A 23219-nucleotide genomic window follows, 5' to 3' on the forward strand; every position below is an offset into this window, starting at 1 on the left:
CACCCGGGCCCGTGTCCTTGAAGGGGATTGAGCGAGCCGGGGGGAGGGTTGGGCGGTGCTCGGGTTTCCAATCACAATAGAGAAACCTTAGAGGCAGCGGAGGGTGTAGGGGGAAAGGGGGGTGGAGGAGGGGTGGGGCCCGCCTCCTAGTCCCTCCCTGCGGAGCTGGGTCTGGAGGAGAAGCGCACAGCTCGCATCTCCTGCGCTCCACTTTCACAGCAGCTAGTGAAACCTTCTCCGTCCTGGTAAGTTCAGCTCAGCTCTCCGAATCCTGGCTCTCAGACAAACCCGGCGGGATGTGCAGAGGAATAACTGAGCGGCAAGGCTGGGGAAAGGACCCACGCGCGCCTCTGTCCCCGCCGCCCTTCGCTCGGAGCATCCGGATGCGGCCCCGGACTCTGCCTCCGGGTTTGGGGCGGCCGGCCAGGCCCTGGCGGGGCAGCGGCTGCGACTGAGCCCCAGGCTGGGTCCGCTCTTCTGCAGGGCTGGGCTCCGGCCTGGGCTCTGTCAGGGGAGACTTGTTGCATTTGCAGCTAAAACCGAGTCCGCCTTGTCCTTGATCGGTTCATGGCGGCCACTTTGCCCCCAGTGCCTCCTGGCAGGAGCCGGGACACGTGCCCAAGGACTTAGGGGAGAGAGCAGGAACCAGGTGGCACGTGAAGGCTGGACGATTTCGACTCTGGATATTCGAATATGCCAGCACGGTAATGGGGAAATGCCCCGAGTTTGCTGGGATGGAGGCTAAGTCATCACACCACCTGCAGTTAGGCTCTGCGCTCCCGGCCGCAGAGCAGCACCGGTTCTGGTCTGGAAGCTTTTCCGGATGCCCAGGTGCTTTGCCAGCTTTGAGCACTCACAGTAAGTCCTAGACTTGTCCCCAGTGACCTTATCCGGGGAGATGTGGGGCTGCTGCTTGCCCTCGTGACCTGCCGTTCTCTGCTGCCGGCCCGGAGGAAGAGGCGGCTCGCGGGCAGCGACCCCTGCAAGTGGCAATTAGGGTCTGGAGAGTGGGGGCGGAGGGGGGCGGCCCTTGCTAGCAGAGGAATTCCAAAGCAAACCTCCATTTTTAAAAGGTCAGAATGAGGGAATATTCTACAAAGAGGATCTTTGTTCCTGAACTTAAGGCACTGGTTCATTTCGAATGCTTTGTAGGTACAGGGTGAGAGATCAGTAGTTGGGTGTGGGGAGAGGGGGTGGGGGAGGGACCGGGCCATTTTTACCCTGTCCTTTTACTTAACAGCCACCACTCTGATGTTGGCACACGCCTACCATAAAATGCAAACCATTTTCTTCTCATTTCTTTTCCTCTTAAGAAAAAAGTAAAGAAAAGCACTTTTCTTCAGAAAGATCTGAAAGAAAAATATAAGCTGGCTCCGAGCTTCTAAGTTGTACTTTCCAAAGTTCTTTAACTTAAAACGTCTATCAGAACAATAAATCTGTATTTATATAGCAACTGGAATTTTGTTTTCACTGTTTACTGGGCCCCTTAAACGCCTAAATGACGTGAAACCCTCTAACAATAACAAACCTAGCTGGAAAAAAAACTGCATCTGTGTCTTTAGTTCAACAAGAAGAGACGCAGCATTCTCCCTTCTGCGTCTGCTCAAAATTCAGGGCATGTCTGAATTTCATTTTAAGGTCATCTATTTGTGGAGGCACTAGCACCGCATGCATCTTTCTTTTCTCTTTTAGCATCCACTAGGAAACTAACTGTGATCTGCAAAGGGAAAAGAAGCGCCTCCCAGTGTGGTCCTGCCAGATTGAAGAAAAAGTTTTTGGGGAAAAAAAAAAAAGCTATAGAACAAAACAGTTGTTGCACACTTGTCTCCAAATTCAAATACTTTATTCCAACTGAGAGCCACACTAACTTTTACTTTACATCTGCAGTTACTAAACGAGGTCTTGTTACTTAGTTCATTACAGAGAGATCAAAAATGAGTCTGGGAAGCAGTGGCACAGTTCCAAACAGGTGCATCAGCCTCCGATGTCCGTCTAGCACCAGTAGTAGAAAGTCAACTAAAATAATAGACATTATAATGGGTTCCTACAATTATAAATGATAATTACAAAGAAAAGGCTTATTCCTGGTCTGTGTCCTTTCTGTTCAAGACAAGGCAAATTTTGCACTAAATTGTCATGAATAAGTTTATTTCAGTAAGTTTTACGATTTGTTTCAGTTATCCAGAAAACCAATCTGATTATCTGGTGACACAGATAAAGTTCATATTATTGTATGGAATGTTTTCCAACAGGTTTCAATTTTTTTAAAACTATTTGGGAGGTTGGGCGGCGCCTGTGGTTCAGTCGGTAAGGCGCCAGCCCCATATACCGAGGATGGTGGGTTCAAACCCGGCCCTGGCTGAACTGCAACCAAAAAATAGCCAGGCGTTGTGGCAGGCACCTGTAGTCCCAGCTACTCGGGAGGCTGAGGCAAGAGAATCGCTTAAGCCCAGGAGTTGGAGGTTGCTGTGAGCTGTATGATGCCATGGCACTCTACCAAGGGCCATAAAGTGAAAACTCTGTCTCTACAAAAAAAAAAAAAAAAAAAAAAAACTATTTGGGAGGTTTTGTTTCGGGTGATGGGAAAGAAACTGACTCATAAGCTGGTATTCTCCTAATCTGACCCCCTAAAAGAAAAATGTATTATCTGCCTACTTTCCAAGAAGCTTCTAAGGTGCACTACAGGGAATTCAAAGTGGTATTTTTGCAGATTCTGCATGAACAATATTTATCACCATTTTATTGACATTTGTTAAGTATGTCTGGTACCCAGTAACACATGTCATGTCAAACAAAGTAGAAGAACCAGCTTCTGTCTTTCAAGAGTGACAATAACAACCAGTAATACTAGAAATAATAGTTATAACTGGCCATTAGTTCTTTTTGGCCAAACTTAAATGTGGCTTGATATCAGGCCCAAACTGAGTTTACATAGTTACATAAAAATTTTTTATAAGGAAAACAGAAACAAATCAACCAACTTAAATATAAATATTCATGTCTTCCAGCCAGTAAATGAAAGGTTACAAGACAAAATGGTTACAATTTGTGAAACACACAGGATCATAGGCTGATTAGAAGAACCCCAATTCCGACGGGCTATATGGAGCTTTTTGCCTTAAATTCTCCTTTAAATAGGTCTCATGTTTCTTAAATGTATCGATGTGCTGTGTGTTCTAGAATACCCTTGGGCTCATTTTAAGTTTATTTGATACCGTAGTGAGAATTGCAATGGTAACATTTTAAGGATGCTACCAAGGATGATTTCCATCCAGATTTCATCATGTATAATGCTTTGACTCTTTTCTTGCAGTGTACAATGGCAACTCTTAAGGAAAAACTCATTGCACCAGTTGCAGAAGAAGAAGCAGCGGTTCCAAACAATAAGATCACTATAGTGGGTGTTGGACAAGTTGGCATGGCGTGTGCTATCAGCATTCTGGGAAAGGTACATTTCAAGGGTGCCATACGTTATAGTTTCAGCAAGTGCACAGTCTCTTTGGGCTCTTTGGGATTTTATCTCTTTAAAAGATAGTTTTTCTTCTCAACAGATTGAAGTAGTAGACATTCCACTATACCTTTAAATACTTAAGCATGTATCTCTTCAGAGAATTGTGTTCTCCCGGTGTGACCACATGAGAGTTACTGTAGTTAGGCAACCTGAGACTAGTAATTAAAATTCTCCATGGTGTCCAAAGTCATTTATAGCTGTTTTCACCCTGACCCAAGATCATATATTTTACCTAATTGTCACGTCTCTTTACTCTTCTTTAATCTAAACTGTTAGTATTTCTTTGTTTCTTGTGTCCTTGACATTTTTGTAGAGTCCAGGTCAATTTTGTAGCATGTCCTTCAATCCCCGTTTATCTGATGTTTCCTTGTAATTAGGTTCAGCTGAAATTGAGGGGGGTAGGTGAGGTTAAGATTAGGAATTGTCACATCCTTCTTTTTTTTTTAAATTAAATCATAGCTGTGTACATTAATGCATTTATGGGATACATTGTGCTGTTTCTACATACAATTTGAAATACTTACATCAAACTGGTTAACATAGCCTTCACCGCATGCAGGCAGTACATCAGGATGCACAGAACTTTCAACTTATCTTATTACTGGTAGTGCAGAATCCCCTGATTAAAGTGCTGACAACAAGAATTCTCCCCTGAAAATGTCCCTTACCCCTCTTTCATGAATAAGTACTCCATGCAGTGGCTTGGTGAGATTGTGGCATATCCTATTATGCCCCTCAAACTTTTCCCCAATACTTTTCTTTTGAAATTATTTTAGGCTTACAGAAAGTTTGCAGCAATAGTAAAACAAAAAACAAAAAACAAAACTTACATAAATACTTAAAATTTTGTTCTTAATTCTTAATTTGTTCTTAATTCTTCTCCCCCTCCCATCCCTCCCATTCTAGATAGGTAGATAGATGGATGATAGATGACATGGACATATGTATTTATATCTTTATCAGTCTGGATGGCTTTTTTCTAAACCATTTGAATATAAGTTGCAGACAGGCAGGGAGAGATCTGTGAGGACATGCAGGATTGTAAATATGTGTATATTACATGTGCACTCTGAAACTGCTGGAAAACTTTAAGTAGGGGAGCCACTTTTTATAAGGGCTCACTGTGGTTGTTATCATGTACAGGCAATGGGTTGGGGAAAGTGGGCAAAGTGGCAGCAGGAAATAGTCGTCAAAGGGTGTGACACTGTGCCAGGGAGCCGTGGTTGGGTTCATGAGGCATGTGCGCCTCAATCTCTCTGATGCCCTAACACTGTTTACCTGCTGAGAGGAAAGCACTGTGCACCTGCTGAGATCCAGCCCTTTCTTCTGCATGACCTTAGGTTGCTGAGCCCTTGTGAGTTTTTAATTTTTCCCTTCAGAATAGTATATAAATGATAACACCCTCTGATAGCTTTCAGGGAGGAATAAATGAAGGGATACGCAAACACCAAATACAGAGTAGGTCCCGATGTTTTCTTTTCTCTATTAAACTAGTGGGGTTTCTAAATCTTAGATATTAAAACAATTTTAAGCCACTTTAATCCTTATCCATTATTGATTTGCTGAATTCCTGTTCACTTCCTGATATATTCCATGATGGCAAAGACTTTTCCATATAGCTGATTAGCAGGACAATGCCTTATCAGCACATACGTATTAAGTAAATAAATACTCCTGCTGTTACTCACAAACCGTACTTATAGTTTGTCAAACTGTGGTTATTGCTTTTGGTTTTTCAGGGCTTCTATTGCCAAATTTGGCTTTTGCCCCATTGCCAATCCCAGACTCTGCATTCTGCCTGCCGGTAGGAAGATGCGAATACTGAACTCACCCTGTTAGGGCCATTTAGCGTTCCCAGGCAAGATTATCATAAACTCTTAGTCTCAAAGTCCAACTATCTTGGGGTTTAGTGTCTATCTTTGCTTCAGTCAATAGTACCCATGTTCTTGTGGCACAAACAGAGCATAAAAAATCTCTTGGGAGGAGCAGTGTAATTACAGACATATTACAGAGTAGTTTTTTCAAGGCAGGACTCGGCCTAAAAGTAGGTCATAATTAAAATTTGACCTTCATACAAGGATAAATGGACTAAAGGAACAGACTAATAGCTCAGAAATGGACCCAAGTAGAATTTAATAATAAGATAGAAGTGTCATTTCGTGGCGGGGTGGGGGGGACAAATTATTGAATAAATGGTTTGTGTCCCTTTGGTTAACATTTTGTTAATCATTTGGAAAAAGTTATACCTTTTTCTCCTACGAAATTTCACGCAGATTGATCACTTGAATATACAAATGCAGGCATCAAAGATTAAGGCATTGGCGGTAGTAACTTATTATCTGAGAGGAACAAGAGGCAGAGTATATGGCTGTTTCTGGTCCACACAGGACTTTAGATTAAAAGCCATGTTTGTGATACGTTAAGCAAAGTTTGAAGAATGACATTGGCTCCTAACTGAACTTGTTCCTTAACAAAATGACTGTTTTTGCAGTTGATCTAAACTTTGCTGTTTCAAATAATAGTAGCATATTTCCACCTTAAGTGAAATGCATATGGTAAATTTCATAGTCTATAAACTATGTGCATACAGTACAGATGGAGATTTATTTGAGCCGAGCTCCACATCAGGACTTGGTCACACGTCTTCTATTTGTGGGCCTCTGCGCTGGGAAGATATTCAGTCAGGCAGATGCAGCTAAATTCAGCACTACGATTATTTAGGTGCCGGATCTCTTCCTTCCTTGTTAGTTGAGTATGCACTTCTCAGGCAATTCTCTACACCCACTGCAACAAAGAGACAGGATCTGAGATCCCGTGACATCCTTTTCCACTTCAGCACAAACTTGTTTTGCCCTGTTGACTTCAGCAGCACACATGCGATGTTACTAAAATAAGAATGAATGAATGTTGGGTACCTGGACAGACCATTATGGCTATTAAGTTATATTATATTAGTTTAGGATTTAAAAAGTGCAAAGGAAGATTGTGTGGGATCTTGTCAGAGGCTGCAAAGGATCAAAACTGATCTAAGAGGGTCAAAATGTTTGTAAATAAAAGTAGGAAGAAATTAATGGCAATATTTTGCATACATGGACATGAAAAAATATTTCCTAAATGATCAACAATTCATAAGGTGCCTGTGGCTCAGTGAGCAGGGTGCCGGCCCCATATACTGAGGGTGGCGGGTTCAAACCCAGCCCCGGCCAAACTGCAACAACAACAAAAAAAATAGCTGGGCGTTGTGGCGGGTGCCTGTAGTCCCAGCTACCTGGGAGGCTGAGGCAGGGGAATCGCCTAAGCCCAGGAGTTGGAGGTTGCTGTGAGCTGTGTGATGCCACGGCACTCTACCGAGGGCAATAAAGTGAAACTCTGTCTCTACAAAAAAAAAAAAAGTTTGCTGTTAATTTATTTGCTGAGAACTAAGAACATACTGGGTCATCTGGAGGCTTCAGTCTTAGAGAGAAAACTCTCCCAAGCAAGCCCACTGTAAGTCACTTCTTGAGGCTAGCTAGCCACTCAGCTTTTAGGGACAGGGGATCCAGCTCATTTGCCGTCCTACAGCAAGCAGGACCTACTCTACCTAGCAAGCTAAAGAAAATGGGTCACATTTTCTTACTGCTTGCCTCACCTCTGTCTCTGCTGTGGAGAGGTGAGGTTGGCCTGCTCTGCCTGGCCTAGTCTGCCCTTCAAAGTGCTTCCTGAACCCGGATTATCTGCCTTTTCCCCCATTAACACTCCTCATCTATATAGCTGATCACACTTCTCTCCTTAGAAGAGGCACAGTTGACCCTTGAACAACACAGGTTTGAACAGGGTGAGTCTACTTAATATGCAGAAATTTTTTCAACCAGATGTGTAGTCGGAAAACAGGATGCAGAGCCCACATGCCAACTTAAGCGGGTTGGGCAAGGCAGACTCTGGGACTTGAACATGAGCTGATTTTGGAATGAGGGGAGGAGGGTCCTAAACCAAATCGACCCCACTCCCAGTATACCCAGGGAGGACTATTTGCATTTTTAAGAGGGCTGCATCATTGATGTATTCTATTAATCTGACCATCATGGTTACGGCCCTAAAAACAGTAAAGGTAAGGACTTCATGATGTTTTAATACCAGGGGTAACTACTTTTAAGTAGTTTGTGAACTATGGGTTTCCATAAAATAATGGAATTTAAAAGCTGAGAGGTTGTTTAGACACATCTAGATTGACCACCCCCCATCTCATTTTTACAAAAGATCAAGGACTTGTCAAAGAATTGAATTTATTATTGAAAAAGAATCTCTTTTTTCCCCCGCTATTCACATAGAGATTCAGAGAACACATAAAATTACAAAAGTAGATCAAGATTAAATAATATATTTATTGATGTAGAGATTATTTTGAATGAGGGTGGAAGATGACAATTGGAATAGGAAACAAAAGAACTTCAAAACTGGGCACGTTTCACAGGCCCATGTTTGGAATGTTCATACATAGAAAAACCTACCAGTCCTGGCCTGATCCATTAATAAGATTCTCCTTCCTTTCCCTGCCATGACGTTTGAGTTGATCAGAGCCAACCTGAGGATTCCAAACTTCAGCAGGGCTTCACATCCCACTCAAAACTCACACTCCCGTTGATTTAAACCAAGTCTTCCCTCTCAGAAACCCTCTCACCTGGGTGGACCTCAGGGATGAACACAGTACCCATAGTTGTTTCTGAGTCTGGATGAATTTCTTTTTTCACCACCCTTCCCCTCCTTAATTTTATGCCCTAGGCCTACTGTTGAACTATGCTGGTTTCATAAGGAACCTTTACATGTACATATTCTTAAAGCAGTTTGTGTCATGCTAATTGAATCCTAGTTGAGTGCCTAACTCCATGGTAAAATCCTTAAGATTTTTAGACATTTGGTCCTTAACCCTTTAAAAGGTCTCTTTGTGTTGGACTGTGAACTGAGGCCTCTTAGGGTAGCTTAGGGTACTAACACCTGTTTTTGTGTTTACAGTCCCTGGCTGATGAACTTGCTCTTGTGGATGTTCTGGAAGATAAGCTTAAAGGAGAAATGATGGATCTGCAACATGGGAGCTTGTTTCTTCAGACACCTAAAATTGTGGCAGATAAAGGTAATAATTTCACTTCATGCCCAAAGTGATTTAATATTCATTTTTTCCACAACCAAAAAATACACATAGAATGCATCTTACAGCGTAATAGACTTATTTCTTCATTAGAAAAAGTTGAAGTTTAGGAACAATTTTTTTTTTTTTTTGCAGTTTTTTTTGGCCAGGGCCGGGTTTGAACCCACCACCTCCAGTATATGGGGCTGGCACCCTACTCCTTGAGCCACAGGTGCCACCCTAGGAACAATTTTTTTCAGTAAGGGTTTAAATATTCGAGATCTAGTTTAGTGATTTCTTCAAACTGCTGAAAAATTTTCATCTAATTGTAAAATGTTTCCCTTTTTTCTTATTTTATAAAATTCTTATTTTTTACTACACTCTCTTTCATTTCTAATGTACTATTTTAGTAATCACTTGTTAATGGACAATCCCTAAAAATGAGTCTGTGTGCCATAAATGATAATTGAGAAGTCACTCGGAGAAAATAACAAACTGTGATTTATAGCATTGTTTTGGTTTATTGTGCCATTTATTTATAGCATTGCTTGGTTTATTGGTTTATTTATAGCATTGTTTGGTTTATTGTCCTATGTGCCAATTTTCTTTCACCGATTTCTAAAAACTGGCCTTCTAGCCATTCTTATGAAATGTGCACATAGCGAATTGACCTTTTCACCCCAGAAAAATATGTAGAAAACAATCACACTGCCACACTAGTTATCTTTATCCCTAAAACAAATGCTTTTTCTAAAATGAAAGTTTAAACATATGCTTTTCTTTAAAGATTTCTTGTCTTTGTATACGCCTGTGTCTATATTCTAAAACCTCTCACAGGGCCCACACAGATCTTCCCAATTTGGACACAACCTGCATTTCCATACATCCCAACAACCTCCTCCCCTCCATCATTCTGTTATAAAATTAGTCTTCCTGTCCTGGTGAATCTAGTATTGGCAGTTTCTTCTTTTCTGGGTCCAGTTCATTCTCAAAGACAAACTCCAGTATTATTTTCATTAACTTGTCTAAATACTGTCTACATATTTCATATATAACATTTTAAGACATTGTATCATAATGGTTTCTTTATATTTATCGGAGGACAAGGATATTTTAGATCTCCCCAAAGTACTTGTACAAAGTAATTTTAGTGGCCTGAAGAAACTATATAATAGCTATTGTTTATTAAATTAGTAAATTCTGGGTATTGTGTGAAGCATTTTGCATTAGATTATCTTATTTTAATGCATCTTCACAACAGTTTCCTATGAAGGGTTGGTATTATAATTACCCCATGTTATGGGAAAGGATCCTGATAAAGGATTAATAACTTGTCAGAAGTCACATCGCAGCACAGTTCAGTCCTATGAATTATACTAGCTACTGAATCTAAGGATCACATCAAATCATTACATTTGTGTATTTTGTAAAAGGGCACACTTCCTTGTGAAAAAAATAAAATATTCTGTAAAGAAACTCACACTGCTAAAAAATGAATAAGCTTTCTTAAAATATTGAGTATTGCCCATCTAGGTTCAATTTCCAATCAGAACAAACTCTTCAGAGCCTTCCCTCCCTTTACAGAGTTAATTGACATTAGAAGCCTAAAAGTGAGATAATATTATTTTTGTTGTTGGAAATCTGCCTATTAGACTCACTATTTGAGCTTCATTTTATTACTGACAATCTGTTGAATTTGTTAGCCAGAAATGTCATTTGTTTTCTTGATTTGAGCCATTTTTATGTCTGGATTGCTTCACTGTAGTCCGAGGAAGAAAACAGAAGTCACAAGAACATTGAATTTCAAACCATGATAATCCAGAAGACTTAATTCTTATATATGTTCTAGAAGTTTATGTTTGATGAAGAGTTGCATTTAACGTACCTGTTTTTGCATCTTTTTAAAAGATTACTCTGTGACTGCCAATTCTAAGATCGTGGTGGTAACTGCAGGCGTCCGTCAGCAAGAGGGGGAGAGTCGTCTCAACCTGGTACAGAGAAATGTTAACGTCTTCAAGTTCATTATTCCTCAGATCGTCAAGTACAGTCCTGATTGCATCATAATTGTGGTTTCCAATCCAGGTATTATTATACTTTAAGTCTCAATTCTATCAAGGTCACTGTTTGGGGGGGGGGAGGGTTGTTATTGTTTTGGACTTAAAATCTGTCTCAGTTTTTGCTTACAGGAGCAATTCACTTGCCTTCTGTTACTGATCACAAAAAAGTGATGTTTCCAAAACAATTGGCCAAATGTTCCAAAACATGGGCAGAGTTTTAGCAATTTCATGTTTTTGCTTCATCTAGGTTTGTTATAGATATTTAAGGCTTTAACATTTTTTATAAAGATTATGCTGGGATGCAGAATGCAAAATGAATGAGGCTTCAATTTGTAAGAAACATTTTAATATATGTGACCTTCTGTTTCTGCAAAATCCTTTTCTTCTAAGTGGAATCATATTGAATTTGAAAACAGGAATGTAAGACAACCATTCATCAGTTCTGTTTCAAAGATAGAAATGGGCCGTACTGATTTTGATACTAACACACCGAATGTTGTGACTTAAAAAACTGCATTTACTCTGTTAACATCTGCAGAGTAAATGTTAACTGACTAGCTGAAAAAGTGCTACATTTTTAGCCTTACCCGTTGAAATTCACTGTATTTCACACTTCCTTTATTTACAGTTTGCCACTGAGCTTTACTGCATGTCGGCAAACATGGTAATACATTGATTGAGACGGTGAAATTTACTGTCTCTGATTCTTCCCATACTGAAAGATTATGAATAAGAACCAGGGAAATCTTACATTTTATTGAATAATCGGACTCAGAAGCCAGCACAGACAGAGATTACCTCAATATTATTCTTATCTCTGCAAACCTAGATTGGGGTTTATTAAATAGTAGTCTTATGTAAAACTTTTCATAAATATATATGTGCCAGGTAGATAGGGAACAGGAATGAAAAATAGCAACCATATATTAAATTGCTGTATTCTGTGCCTTTGAAAGACATTTAACTGATTATACAACTTTCCAGGTATAGCTTCACATCTGATTCTCCAGAGAGTCGATTGTACCGAATCGAAGTTGGCAAAGAGTTATCTAGTCCAAACACCCTTAAAATGTCTTCGCTAGTGTGTGTAGATGAGTGAGGAGGTGGAGACATAAGGATTAACTTCCACCTCGGGTCCTCACCTTCCTTTGTGCACATTCTTATCCTTTCTAGACCTATTAGCCTATAAATGCTGTGATCCTGTCTGGACCAACAAGAGTTTTACCTCTGTGCAGTTTCAAGGCTATGCCACACTGGAACAAAGGTTCCACCATGGGTATTCTTTTATTAAATAGTAGAAAATGTTAATGCTGTGTATTATCACAGTTGTTTACTGAATAATCTCATATCCAGAAAATTTATAGTAGCATGCTTTGGTAATTTAGTAATCAGTGGGTTTTTGGATTGTGATGGGAGTCCTTATAAGCACAGAATGTTAGAAGTTAATTAATTGGCAAGGTCCTTATGTATTTTTGTTTAAGTAATAATGTAATTATGAAAGCATAATATTGCATTTTTCATGTTTTACAGTCTTCATGTAAGGGTTAAAAGTTTGTTTTTGAGTCTCTCCTGTTAGTCTCTGTCTAGGAAAAGTTAAAGTATTTACATCTTTATGGCCGCATCTCATTGGGAAAGTGTGGGAGGGAGAGCCCGGGCACCCCTGATTGACACAATAGTTGAAGGCAATTTCGATTTACTTGCATATACTGTTTCTAAATTTTTTAGTGGACATTCTTACATATGTTACCTGGAAACTAAGTGGATTACCCAAACACCGTGTGATTGGAAGTGGGTGTAACCTGGATTCTGCTAGATTTCGCTATCTTATGGCTGAAAAACTTGGCATTCATCCCAGCAGCTGCCATGGATGGATTTTGGGAGAACATGGAGACTCAAGTGGTAAAAAATGGAAAATATTTACTGTGTACCAATGAAATTGGTTTGCCACTCCAAATTATTTTAACTATTATTTTTTTACAAATTTTGATATACTTCAGAAAAGTTGCAAATAATATCAGTTCTTATAGCCTCTTCTTTTTTGCTTTATTATTTATTCTTTTTGTCTCTTGTCTATGTATCTATCTGTTCACCTACCTACCTATCATTACACTAATCCATTAGGCATGAATCAGTTGTCTTATTCTTTTCCTTCATGTGTATTTCCTAATAACAAGGGTTTTCTTTTTTGTAACCAGAGTACGCTTAGGGAAAATCAGGAAATATAATATTGATACAATCTTATCTAATCAGAGTCCATATTCAAATGTCACCAGCTATCTCACTGGTGTCCTCTAGAGCTTTTTTCCTGATTCACAACCCATTATAGGATCACACATTCCATCTGGTTATATATCCTTCATCTCCTTCAGTCTAGAACAGTTCCTCCATTTATCTTTGATAATATTCTCTTGATATTCAGATTTTTCAAAAGTGAGTCTTTAGTAGCATGCCCATCAGGCTGTCTGGTTATTTCCTCATGGTTAGGTTGAGCTTAAGTGCTTTGTCCCACAGCAGTGAGGCTCTAACTTTAGAATGGCATCATATCCAAAGGCATGTAAGGTCAGCATGTCCCACAGTTGATGATGTTAACTGTGTTTACTTAGTTCAGGTTGTGTTTGCTAAATCAATAAAGGTGAAGTTACTATTCTTCCTTAGTGATTAATAATAATCTGTGGGAAAATGCTTTGATACTGAATAGGTGAATATCTGATTCCTCAATAGTTTTTTGCTTGCTAAGTTTAGCATTCATTGGAGATTCTTGGTTGAATAAAGTACTACTATGATAGTTGTCAAACATGATAGCCATCATTTATTCTGTATGTATTAGTAGTATTCTACTGCAAGAGAGAGCTTTTTCTTCTTTCTTCTCTATTCTTTCATTTATTTATAGAGCCCTTTCTTGCTTTCTGGCACATGATGTGGACCGGCATCATTTCAACTTTCTTTTTCTCAGAACTAGAATGACATGATTTTTTATAGTGGTGAATGGTAATTAGAAAACAAGATTTAGAAATAGGTGTGCTCAGGCTAGTGGTGTATCTTTGCTTGTAGGCCCTTTCAGTGGACAGAGTTGTTATCTCCACTGTGTTTATTAAAGAAAAAAATGAACTGGGTAACAAAAGCTTTTAAATAACTCATGTTCACTCTTCTGCAATGTAAAATAAATCTTACTCTAAATGAAATCTTATTTTTAGTAAGCCATCAATCATAACTATCATTTAAAAAGTAAAAGGCTATAAAGTAAACATTTAAATATTTTCTTTAGAAATTTAAATAGAAGTAAAAATTGTTGGGCAGAAATTAATCATATGGAAAGAGGAACATTAAAATACTATACTTCTTTCTTTTTTAGTGTTTTATCTTGAGACAGCTAAATAATATTAATTCTAAATTTTTTTTTTTTTTTTAGAGAGAGAATGTCACTTTGTCACCCTCGGTAGAGTGCCATGGTGTCACAGCTCACACAACCTCCAGCACTTGGGCTTAGGCGATTCTCTTGCCTCAGCCTGCTGAGTAGCTGGGACTACAGGCACCTGCCACAACACCTGGCTATTTTTTGTTGCAGTTTGGCCAGGGCGGGGGCTGTGTTTGAACCCACCACCCTCTATATATGGGGCCAGTGCCCTACTCACTGAGCCACAGGCCCCGCCCCTATTCTAAATATTTTATTTTAAATTCATGTTTCTTTTCTCATTAAAATTAATATTTATGCTTCAAATGTATGTAAAACTATTTTGAACAATTCTTTTTTCATTTAATAAATATAAATCTATTTATTAAGCCAAGATATATTTAGTAAACTCATATTAAATAATTATAATGATAAAATTAAGTAATTAAATTATAAAACTGTAATATCTAAAAGATTTTTAAATTAATAACGATGATAATAAACAATATTTATTTTACAAAGTTCATTTGGGCCATGTATACAAAGAATTATTTTCTCCCTATAAGGTCAAGATGTAAATTTCCCTTTGAAGTCAGTGGGAGTTTGAAATATGATTTTAGTAATGAGTTTTCTTATAACTATTATATAGTTTCTTTGTGTTTTTAATATAACAATGCTCATCTTTTCTTTTTTCTTCCACATTGTACCACTTCATTCAAGAACTCTTCACAGCCAAGGACTTGTCTGAATTTTTGCTTGGTCAACTTGTAATAGTGGTGTGTTTCCCTCTTGATCAGATTAATTTGTGCATGGAAAGTTTTTAGCCAGGAAACTTCATAATTTAAAGCTCCGTTCTGTCATGTTAACAAGACATGTGACTGGAAAGTTCTTAACTTCTTGGAATCTGTCCCCTCCTCTATAAAATAAGGGATAATTATGGCACCTAACATTCTACGTAAAAAATAGGTAGTACAATATCTGGTGTGCATTAAAAATTCAATAAATGTTATTATAATGATATGATTACTAGAGTCATAGATCAGAAGTGGTATTACATGTCCTCTAGTTCAAGAGTTGAATTTTGGTGAGGAAAATAATTTAAGACAAAGTAGGTGACGTGGCTTATTGAACATCCTTTAGCTAATTAGGGGAGAGGCTACAACTAGAATCATGTCTCTGCCTCCTGCCTAATGTTCTGTCCTCTCATGGCTGTGTCATTTTTCTCCAAACATCTGGGTTTTTTTTTTCCTACTTCCATATTGATTTATAGTTTCTCCATGAAAGAAGAAGAATTAAACTGATCACACAGGGATGATTTATGCAGATTTTATAGTTTCCATCAAAGATCATGAAATGTCCCATTAACCTGTCTTGGCAGAGCTTGTGAACCCACAGGAGATCTTATTTGGCCTTAAGCAGTTCACCCTTCTTACCTGTTTTAGTTATACTACCCTTTACCCCACAGAATGGTTCCAATTTCCAGAGTCTATAATGTTCTCCAAAGGTCCCTGAAGAACATATAACTTAGGTTTTAAGGTCTAGTTCAGAGCCCTGGGTTTTTGTAGCTATTTCTGACACTCTTCTACCATGAATTAAGTAGATTCATACTTTTACTTTCATCGTGGTTTTATAATTATATTGTATTTAGTATAGATATACTTTGTGTTCTAGTCTAAGTTTCTTTTTCTTTATTCTAAAATAAAGGGGTTTATAGTAGAAAAATAGGCAGGAATAAAATTTAAAATTCCTCAAATCAAAAGTTTAGGATAAGTCTGAGGGCCTGTACACAGTGGTTAGGGCACCAGCCCTGTGTACCAGGAGTGGTGGGTTCAAACCCAGCCCAGGCCTGCTTAACAGAAAATAAATAAATAAATAAATAAAAGAGCAAAAGTTTAGGATAGCCACAAACTAGAATGCCTCGTGATTTCACAAACCTAGAGAGAGGCAAAGAATCTTATACTTCTGTAACTATGACACAGCATTTGTGTTTTGCACCAACACTGCTAAAAGTGAAAAGGTCCGTTGTGTTGCTATTTGAAGGCAAATGCAGCCTTTTGGGGGAACTATACTGGAATCACTTGTCATCAGAGCAGTTTCAGTTGGTATTCAGTTGCTTGCATCAAAGATGAAATGTGGACTAAGGGATGAAAAGTAGTGTCAGAAGTATCTAGAATGTTTGTCTTTTTTTCTTTTTTACAGTGGCTGTGTGGAGCAGAGTAAATGTGGCAGGTGTTTCTCTCCAGGAATTGAATCCAGAAATGGGAACAAACAATGATAGTGAAAATTGGAAGGAAGTCCATAAGATGGTGGTTGAGAGGTAGGGAGAAGCGAACTTGAGTTTAGATGAATAATTTCATCTTTACGCAGATATAATTATAAATAATTTTTGCGGCGGCCAGCTCAGATAATTTCTTAATGTATGATAGCAATTATGCAACTGTTACTTTTTGAAACTGGCAGGACTCGTTTAGACCAGTCAGACTTGCCATGCCAGTTCCTAAGAAAAATAAATATGTTCTCTCCAGAGAAAGCATATTGTGGTGATAACAGGAGTAAAGCATAGAATTAACAAGTGAGGAGGGCCTTGGAATTACCTCCTATCAGCAAATAAGGTTATTTATCCAGAAAGGTAAACTTAGACACTGTTAATCTCACAATTGCCTGAAATAAATACTTGCTGACCACTAACAATTTTTAAGCTGTTTTGTATTTACCTTTTCACACTCACTGAAAGATACTTCCTACCCATTTTTAAAAAGGTTTTTGACGCTATCTCTTTTACTGCCATCCTTGTCCTCTTTCTATGACCTTCATGCTCATCATTAAATAAGGTGTCGTTTTGGACTAAAGACTATCGGCCTGGACTCAAATCATAGCACGGACACTTACTAAGTAGTCCTCAGGAGGCCATTTAACCTTTAAGATGAGTCCCAGTTTTCACCTCTGTAAAATCATGTGGTATTAGACTTCATTCTTAGGATTAAATGAACACACAGACATTGATAGACATTCACTAAGTGTTAGGTATTATTTGCAGAGAATTTTTGTTAGTAAGGTGTCTCAAATATGGAACCACGTTGTTTGGTTCAGTTATAATTTATATTTTTAGGCATTTGATGTATATATGGAGAAAAAGAATCTAAAAATGTGGAAAGAATCTTTAGAATTTCAGTTAACATAATGTCTTTATGGGAAAACTAGGGCTCACACAGGTAATGCAATTTGCCCAGGGTCTTCTGGTTAGGAGTAGATTATATTAAATCCTAATTTCCTGATACTCAGTTAAGGTTACTACTGCTAGCTCTCAAGCACCAGTGCCTCTGGGTTTTGAGGTATACAATTTGTGCTTAGAAGACTGCCAGGCAAGATATTGTCATCACTTTTCTTCATGATAGTTTATATTTAAGTGACAATGGCAAGTGGGACCCATAATTGAAATATATTTTGCCCTTTTATTTTCATTGTTTCCTGATTTCATTAATTTATCTAGAAATATTCATGCTCACGAATAATTTACATTAGTTGGAAAATGTATATTTTTACTGTTACAACTTTATAAATATTCACTTATACCATGAGCTGTTTAAATTTATCAAAACATTTGTAGAATGCCTACCGTATCTTGGTTACAGCTTTGAGCATTTTACATACATATTAACTTATTTAACGCTCATAACAAATTTATGAAATAACCATCATTATCCCCATTTTCAAGAAGAGAACATTGAGGCAAAAACAGGTTAAATAATCTATCCAAGATTACAGCTAGTAAGAGAGAGGGCAGGAGTTAAATCCAGGGAATCTAGTTTCCAAAACTGTAAAGTCTGAGGAGGTGGGTAGGGGATGGGGGTGTTGTGGTGTATGGCATACCTCTTGGGGACAGGACACAATTTTAAGAGGGATTTTACCTAACAAACGCAATCTATATAACCTAATTCTTTGCACCCTCAATGAATCCCAAACAGTAAAAAGAGAAAGAAAGAAAACTGTAGAGTCTGATTTGAATGTCCTCTTTTATGATTTTTTTTTTCTTAGTGCCTATGAAGTCATCAAGCTAAAAGGATATACTAATTGGGCGATTGGATTAAGTGTAGCTGATCTTATTGAATCTATGCTAAAAAATCTGTCCAGGATTCACCCAGTATCAACAATGGTGAAGGTAAGACAAACGACTGAAAGGTATAATATTATTTCTACCATTGTATTCTACAAATAGATTCATTTGAAGAAAGAACAGATAAGGTCACAATAAAAATATGGTCAAATAAGCATAATAGTGTTTCATTTAGAGTTGTATACTAAAGCATAGATTGCCTTTTGTGTAGCATTTGATACTTTAGCAAATTTAGTTGAATTCTAAAGTCATGGAGCAATCATACAAAACAGTCAAGGAGAAATTGATTCGTTTTTAAACAAAACTACAATTGTATTACAAGACTGTGTAAGACAACTAACTCATTTTCCACAAATGAATGTCAAGACAAAAAGGTAAGGGGAGAAGGCAGTGGATTAAAAGAAACTTGGACAGAGTTTGGGGGGTAAAACAATGGTGTGGGGTGTTTGCTTTAAAATACTAAAGAAAAACTTTAAAAAGCAAGTGTGGCAAAAATTGAATAATTGCTGAGTCTTCAGTACATATATAGTAATTTGTTTAATCTCTCTGCATTTGTGCCTATACAAAAATTTTTGAAATTAAAAAAGTTTTAAAAATGATATTAACTTGTGTGATGTATTATAATTAATCTACTTAGTAGAACCTTTATAAGTTGATCACCCAAGGGACTATAACAAACTGGCCAACAGGCTCCACACCCATAGCACAGTGGTTATAGCACCAGCTACATACACTGAAGCTGGTGGGTTCAATCCCAGCCCAGGCCAGCTAAACAACAATGACAACTGCAACAAAGAATAGCCCAGCATTGTGGCAGGCGCCTATGCTGTGGTCAGCTACTTAGGAGGCTGAGGCAAAAGAATCGCTTAAGACCAAGGGTTTGAGGTTGCTGTGAGCTGTGATGCCATGGCACTCTACCGAGGGTGACATAGTGAAACTCTGTCTCAAAAACAAACAAACAAAACAAAACAAAAACTGGTCAACATAAGGAAATAGGCCTACTGTACTGAAACATACATGTAGTGCATGTCCAGTCTATGAAAATTAGGTCAACTTAAGGACATAGTCAATGTAGGAAGGTGGGCAACTATGGAGATTGACCCTGTGAATAAATTGCCCTATGCTAACTGGGAGTGTTTTGGAAATTATACTATTTCTTTGGCCCAGGAATTTTGTCATTTAGTGACCTCCAACTACTACTCAGGTCTATGTAGGTCAGCTACCACCTAAAATTCCCTCCTTAACCATAAATATCTTTGAGAAACTTAGAATTTCATAAAAAGTAGACCATTAAGAACTGCAATTGAACACAATTTAATTTGAATACTTATATCAAGTCTTATTAAAGTTTGTCTAAGAAAGATATTCAATAAAATACATATTCAACAAAGTTCAATAAAGTACTTATTGCTTTCTGAGAAATAGTGAGTTTTATCATAATATATGTTTGCATGTTTTACTTCTAAAACCTATTTCAAAACACATGTATTGGCGAGATGTGGTGGCTCACTTCTGTAATCCTAACATTTTGGGAGGCTGAGGGAGGAGGATCCCTTGAGCTCAGGAGGTCAAGATTAGCCTGAGAAATAGAGAAAAATTAGCTGTGGTGGGCACCTGTAGTGGATGCCTATATCTTGCCTACTTGGGAGACTGAGGTAGGAGGATCACTTGAGGCAGGAGTTTGAGGTTGCTGTGAGCTGGGCTGATGCCATGGCACTCTAGCCTGGGTGATAGAGTGAGACTCTGTCCCAAAAGAGAGAGAGAAAAAAAAAAAATATATATATATATATATGTATGTGTGTATTGAAGAAATATGGACCTGTAAGTGATAAAGATTAGAGAATGAGTTTGTGCTTAACAAATTTCCTACAGTTCCGCCTGTTCAAACACAAAGCACGAGACTTCGATCTTTCTTCCTTACAGTTTTGTGTGTTAACCCAGTGCTTTTGTTGCTCTGGCAGGGGATGTATGGTATTGAGAATGAAGTCTTCCTGAGCCTTCCGTGTATCCTCAATGCTCGGGGATTAACAAGTGTCATCAACCAGAAACTAAAGGATGAAGAGGTTGCTCAGCTCAAGAAAAGTGCAGATACCCTGTGGGACATCCAAAAGGACCTAAAAGACCTGTGACTCCTGAACTCTAGGCTGTAGGAATTCAAAAACCACAATCTGATTAACCCTGAGCCTTTAGCTTTCATCCAGGTACATGGATCATAGTTTGCTTTTATCTTCCTTAATATGTGAATTTGGGCTTACGGAATCAAAGCCCAGGCTTGATTTAATGCTTGCAAAATGAGCCCTTGAACAAATAAAATTAACTATCTTAGTGTGCTCCTTCTTCTGGGATTTCTTCTTTAATGGTTTCTAGAAGATTTGTCAATCTTTCAAATAATTCTTCCTACACATCATAAATGTCTCTGAATTCTAACAGTATTTATACTCCATCTTCTACATGTACACTCCTCCGTCCAGATGGCATAGAAATTCTTTGTTGCAACGTGTGCCACGATTTTGTTGTTGCTGTCCTGAGAATATGGTTACTATTTTAAGGTTATCGGTGAAGAAGTTGTAGTGGTTATCGGTGAATGAAGTTGTACATCATTTACAAGGAAGTCCATTTTACTTCCCTAAAAAGAAGAACCCCTAAAACAGCTTTGTAAAATTGGAAGTAAGTTGGTTGGAGTTAGTTCTATTCGATAGTGAAGTAAATTGACAGCTTAGGATGAATTATCCGGATCCAAGCTACTGGGAGACAGCATAATAAGGAGATTTACCCATTAGGTGGGTAAATTGGCACCTGCCTGGTACAAGGCACACTGTCTGGGTGATGAGCACACTCATAAGTTTTATTCACACTGTACCAAAGCAATTCACGTGACAAAATCATCTGTATTCCTGTAATAATCTAAAACTAAAAAAAAACCTAAATCAGATCAAGAATATTTTTGCCAATAGGGATAGTTATCAAAAATAAAATGTTGAGCAAATTAAAAAGTTGCAAAATGAGATTTTTAAAAAAGGAGGTGGACTTAAGGCAGACTACCTTTAATGAAGTTTCCATTTATGTGTAGTATCTAAGGATCAGTTTAGGTATTATTAAAAACATGGGCTTTGGTGTCACATAAACCTAGTTTTGAGGGCCAACCCTATTATTGATTAACTGATTTTAGGCAAGTTACTTAACCACTCCTAAGTCTCAATTTCCTCACCTATAAAACAGTAATACTAATGGTCCTTCTTCATTATGGGTTCAATAAATTGAATGAGAGAATTGCGCAAAATTCTTTAACGATAAGCTTGGTCATAATAGTAGCCAACACTTAAGTAGTGCTTACTGTTCCAAGTGTTGTACAGGTATTAATTAAATCATTTAGTTCATCCCAACCATCCTATAAGGGGGTATTTCCTGCCTTGGCACCATTCACAATTTGAGCCAGACAATTCTGTGTAGTAGGGGACTGTGCCATTCATTTGTAGCATGTTTAACAGTATCCTAACCAAAAAATGCCAGTCACACACCCTCTCCTCAGTAACCAAAAATGTCTACATGCATTGCCAAATGTCCCCCAGAGGCCAAAATCACTCCTGATCGAGAACCACTCCTTAAAGTATTTGTATCCCCATTTTACAGATAAGGAAATTGATGCATAAACACATAGCAGTTATAGCCACTAAACAGCAGAGCTAGGATTCAGCCCAGACATCGTAGCATCTACAGCTCTGCTTAAGTTCAGTGTACTACACTGAAGAAAATGTTAGTTGTGATATTTTTATATCTTTTTGGAGTAATATTGAAATCCTTTCATTTGGTACTCCAACATTTATGAGGATATTATTATTTCTGTATTACAGAAAGAGAGACTAAGGCAGTAATTAAATTCCTTTTTTCATATTCCTAAAATTAATCTGTTGGTATGATGACCATATAGAGATATAAGGAGGAAGGTTATTTTAATTTAATTTATGCCTCCACTTCACTCCTTCAGTTTCTATGTGAATGCTGAAGTTAAAATAAGCCAGTGGTTTCCAAGTTTGAATTTCATGGACCAGTTTACTGCAGGCAGAATGGGGACCGAATACCCTATTCTTGGCAAGGGAAAACAGCCCCAGATAAAGGGGAAAACAAAAAAGTAAGCTAAGCAAGGCAGAACAAAGGAAAGTCAGGTAGTTTACCTTTAAACCAGCCACTGCTAAACTTCTTATCTGAGCAAGTTTCCTGCTTTTCATAGAAACCTGGCCTATTGGGAATACAACTTGCTAACACCCCCACCGAATCTGTAAGCACTCTGAAGGAATTATGGCCACAGGGAAGCTGCGTGCAAGGCTTACCAAGAAAAATTAACTAGGTCACTTCCTGCCCAGTTAACAGTCAAAGAAAATACCCGTTGTGGAGATTTGTATTTGGCTGGGGTGCAGATCAAGGGAACAGCTCCCACCCTGAAATATGGTTGGGAGGGCTTATATCCCTTTTCACAGACAAAGACCCTCTGTAGTGGTGATGAGAGAAATATTCCTCTCTCCCACTGATTCTTCAGAGGAGATTGACACCAGTGGTGTTTTACTCCACCATGAAGTGGGTATTAACACCCCCCTAGGAATCTGTGTGTGTGACCACAGGACAGGAGGCTGCCCCCACACAAGGCTCAGGTTCCATGTTTCTCAAGACTGCTCAGACTCTTAAAGTTAAGGATTATAGAAACAATTGAAGCTGATATGCTCACTCAGAGACACTGCTGGCATCTTTGTTCCCTTCCTCAGCTTACCCTCTGGGCTAATGAGCAAATAACCTTCAATAAAAGCTGAGTGGAGGGCAGTGCCTATGGCTCAAAGGAGTAGAGTGCTGGCCCCATATACCAGAGGTGATGGGTTCAAACCTGGTCCCGGCCAAAAACTGATAAAAAGAAAAAAAAAAGCTGAGTGGAACTGACACTCAGGGCCACCTTCAGAACCCCACAAATGGGCAGTGGTCCCTTGGGCTCCCACCTTTGAAACTTCTATTCTGTGTGTCTTGTCTCTTTATCTCTTGTCGTTTCTAACGTTATATTT

The 23219-nt window shown here is 38.5% G+C and overlaps 1 protein-coding gene across 2 annotated transcripts; it reads left to right on the forward strand.

Annotated features, from left to right (window-relative positions):
- Positions 1 to 144: 144 nt before the first annotated feature.
- Positions 145 to 20504, forward strand: LDHB (lactate dehydrogenase B). Of its 2 annotated transcripts, none has more exons than XM_053555619.1 (8): positions 145 to 245; positions 3314 to 3448; positions 8501 to 8618; positions 10521 to 10694; positions 12395 to 12568; positions 16260 to 16377; positions 18096 to 18219; positions 20116 to 20504. In XM_053555619.1, the coding sequence occupies exons 2-8, from the start codon at positions 3320 to 3322 to the stop codon at positions 20167 to 20169; spliced, it is 891 nt and encodes a 296-aa protein (XP_053411594.1). In that variant the 5' UTR covers positions 145 to 245; positions 3314 to 3319; the 3' UTR covers positions 20170 to 20504. The 2 variants fall into 2 exon arrangements, with proteins under 2 accessions (XP_053411594.1, XP_053411593.1); XM_053555618.1 differs by having other exon boundaries at positions 20136 to 20504.
- Positions 20505 to 23219: the final 2715 nt, after the last annotated feature.

The sequence above is a fragment of the Nycticebus coucang genome, chromosome 12, assembly GCF_027406575.1.
Source record: "Nycticebus coucang isolate mNycCou1 chromosome 12, mNycCou1.pri, whole genome shotgun sequence".
Classification (NCBI taxonomy): Eukaryota; Metazoa; Chordata; class Mammalia; order Primates; family Lorisidae; genus Nycticebus; species Nycticebus coucang.

What these genes read in the sequence shown, in the direction of transcription:
- LDHB (XM_053555618.1), top strand. Translation starts at nt 3,320, where the DNA reads ATGGCAACTCTTAAGGAAAAACTCATTGCACCAGTTGCAGAAGAAGAA. An exon ending in CTATCAGCATTCTGGGAAAG is followed by an intron (nt 3,449 to 8,500) that starts GTACATTTCAAG and finishes TTGTGTTTACAG; the next exon opens with TCCCTGGCTGATGAACTTGC. An exon ending in AATTGTGGTTTCCAATCCAG is followed by an intron (nt 10,695 to 12,394) that starts GTATTATTATAC and finishes TAAATTTTTTAG; the next exon opens with TGGACATTCTTACATATGTT.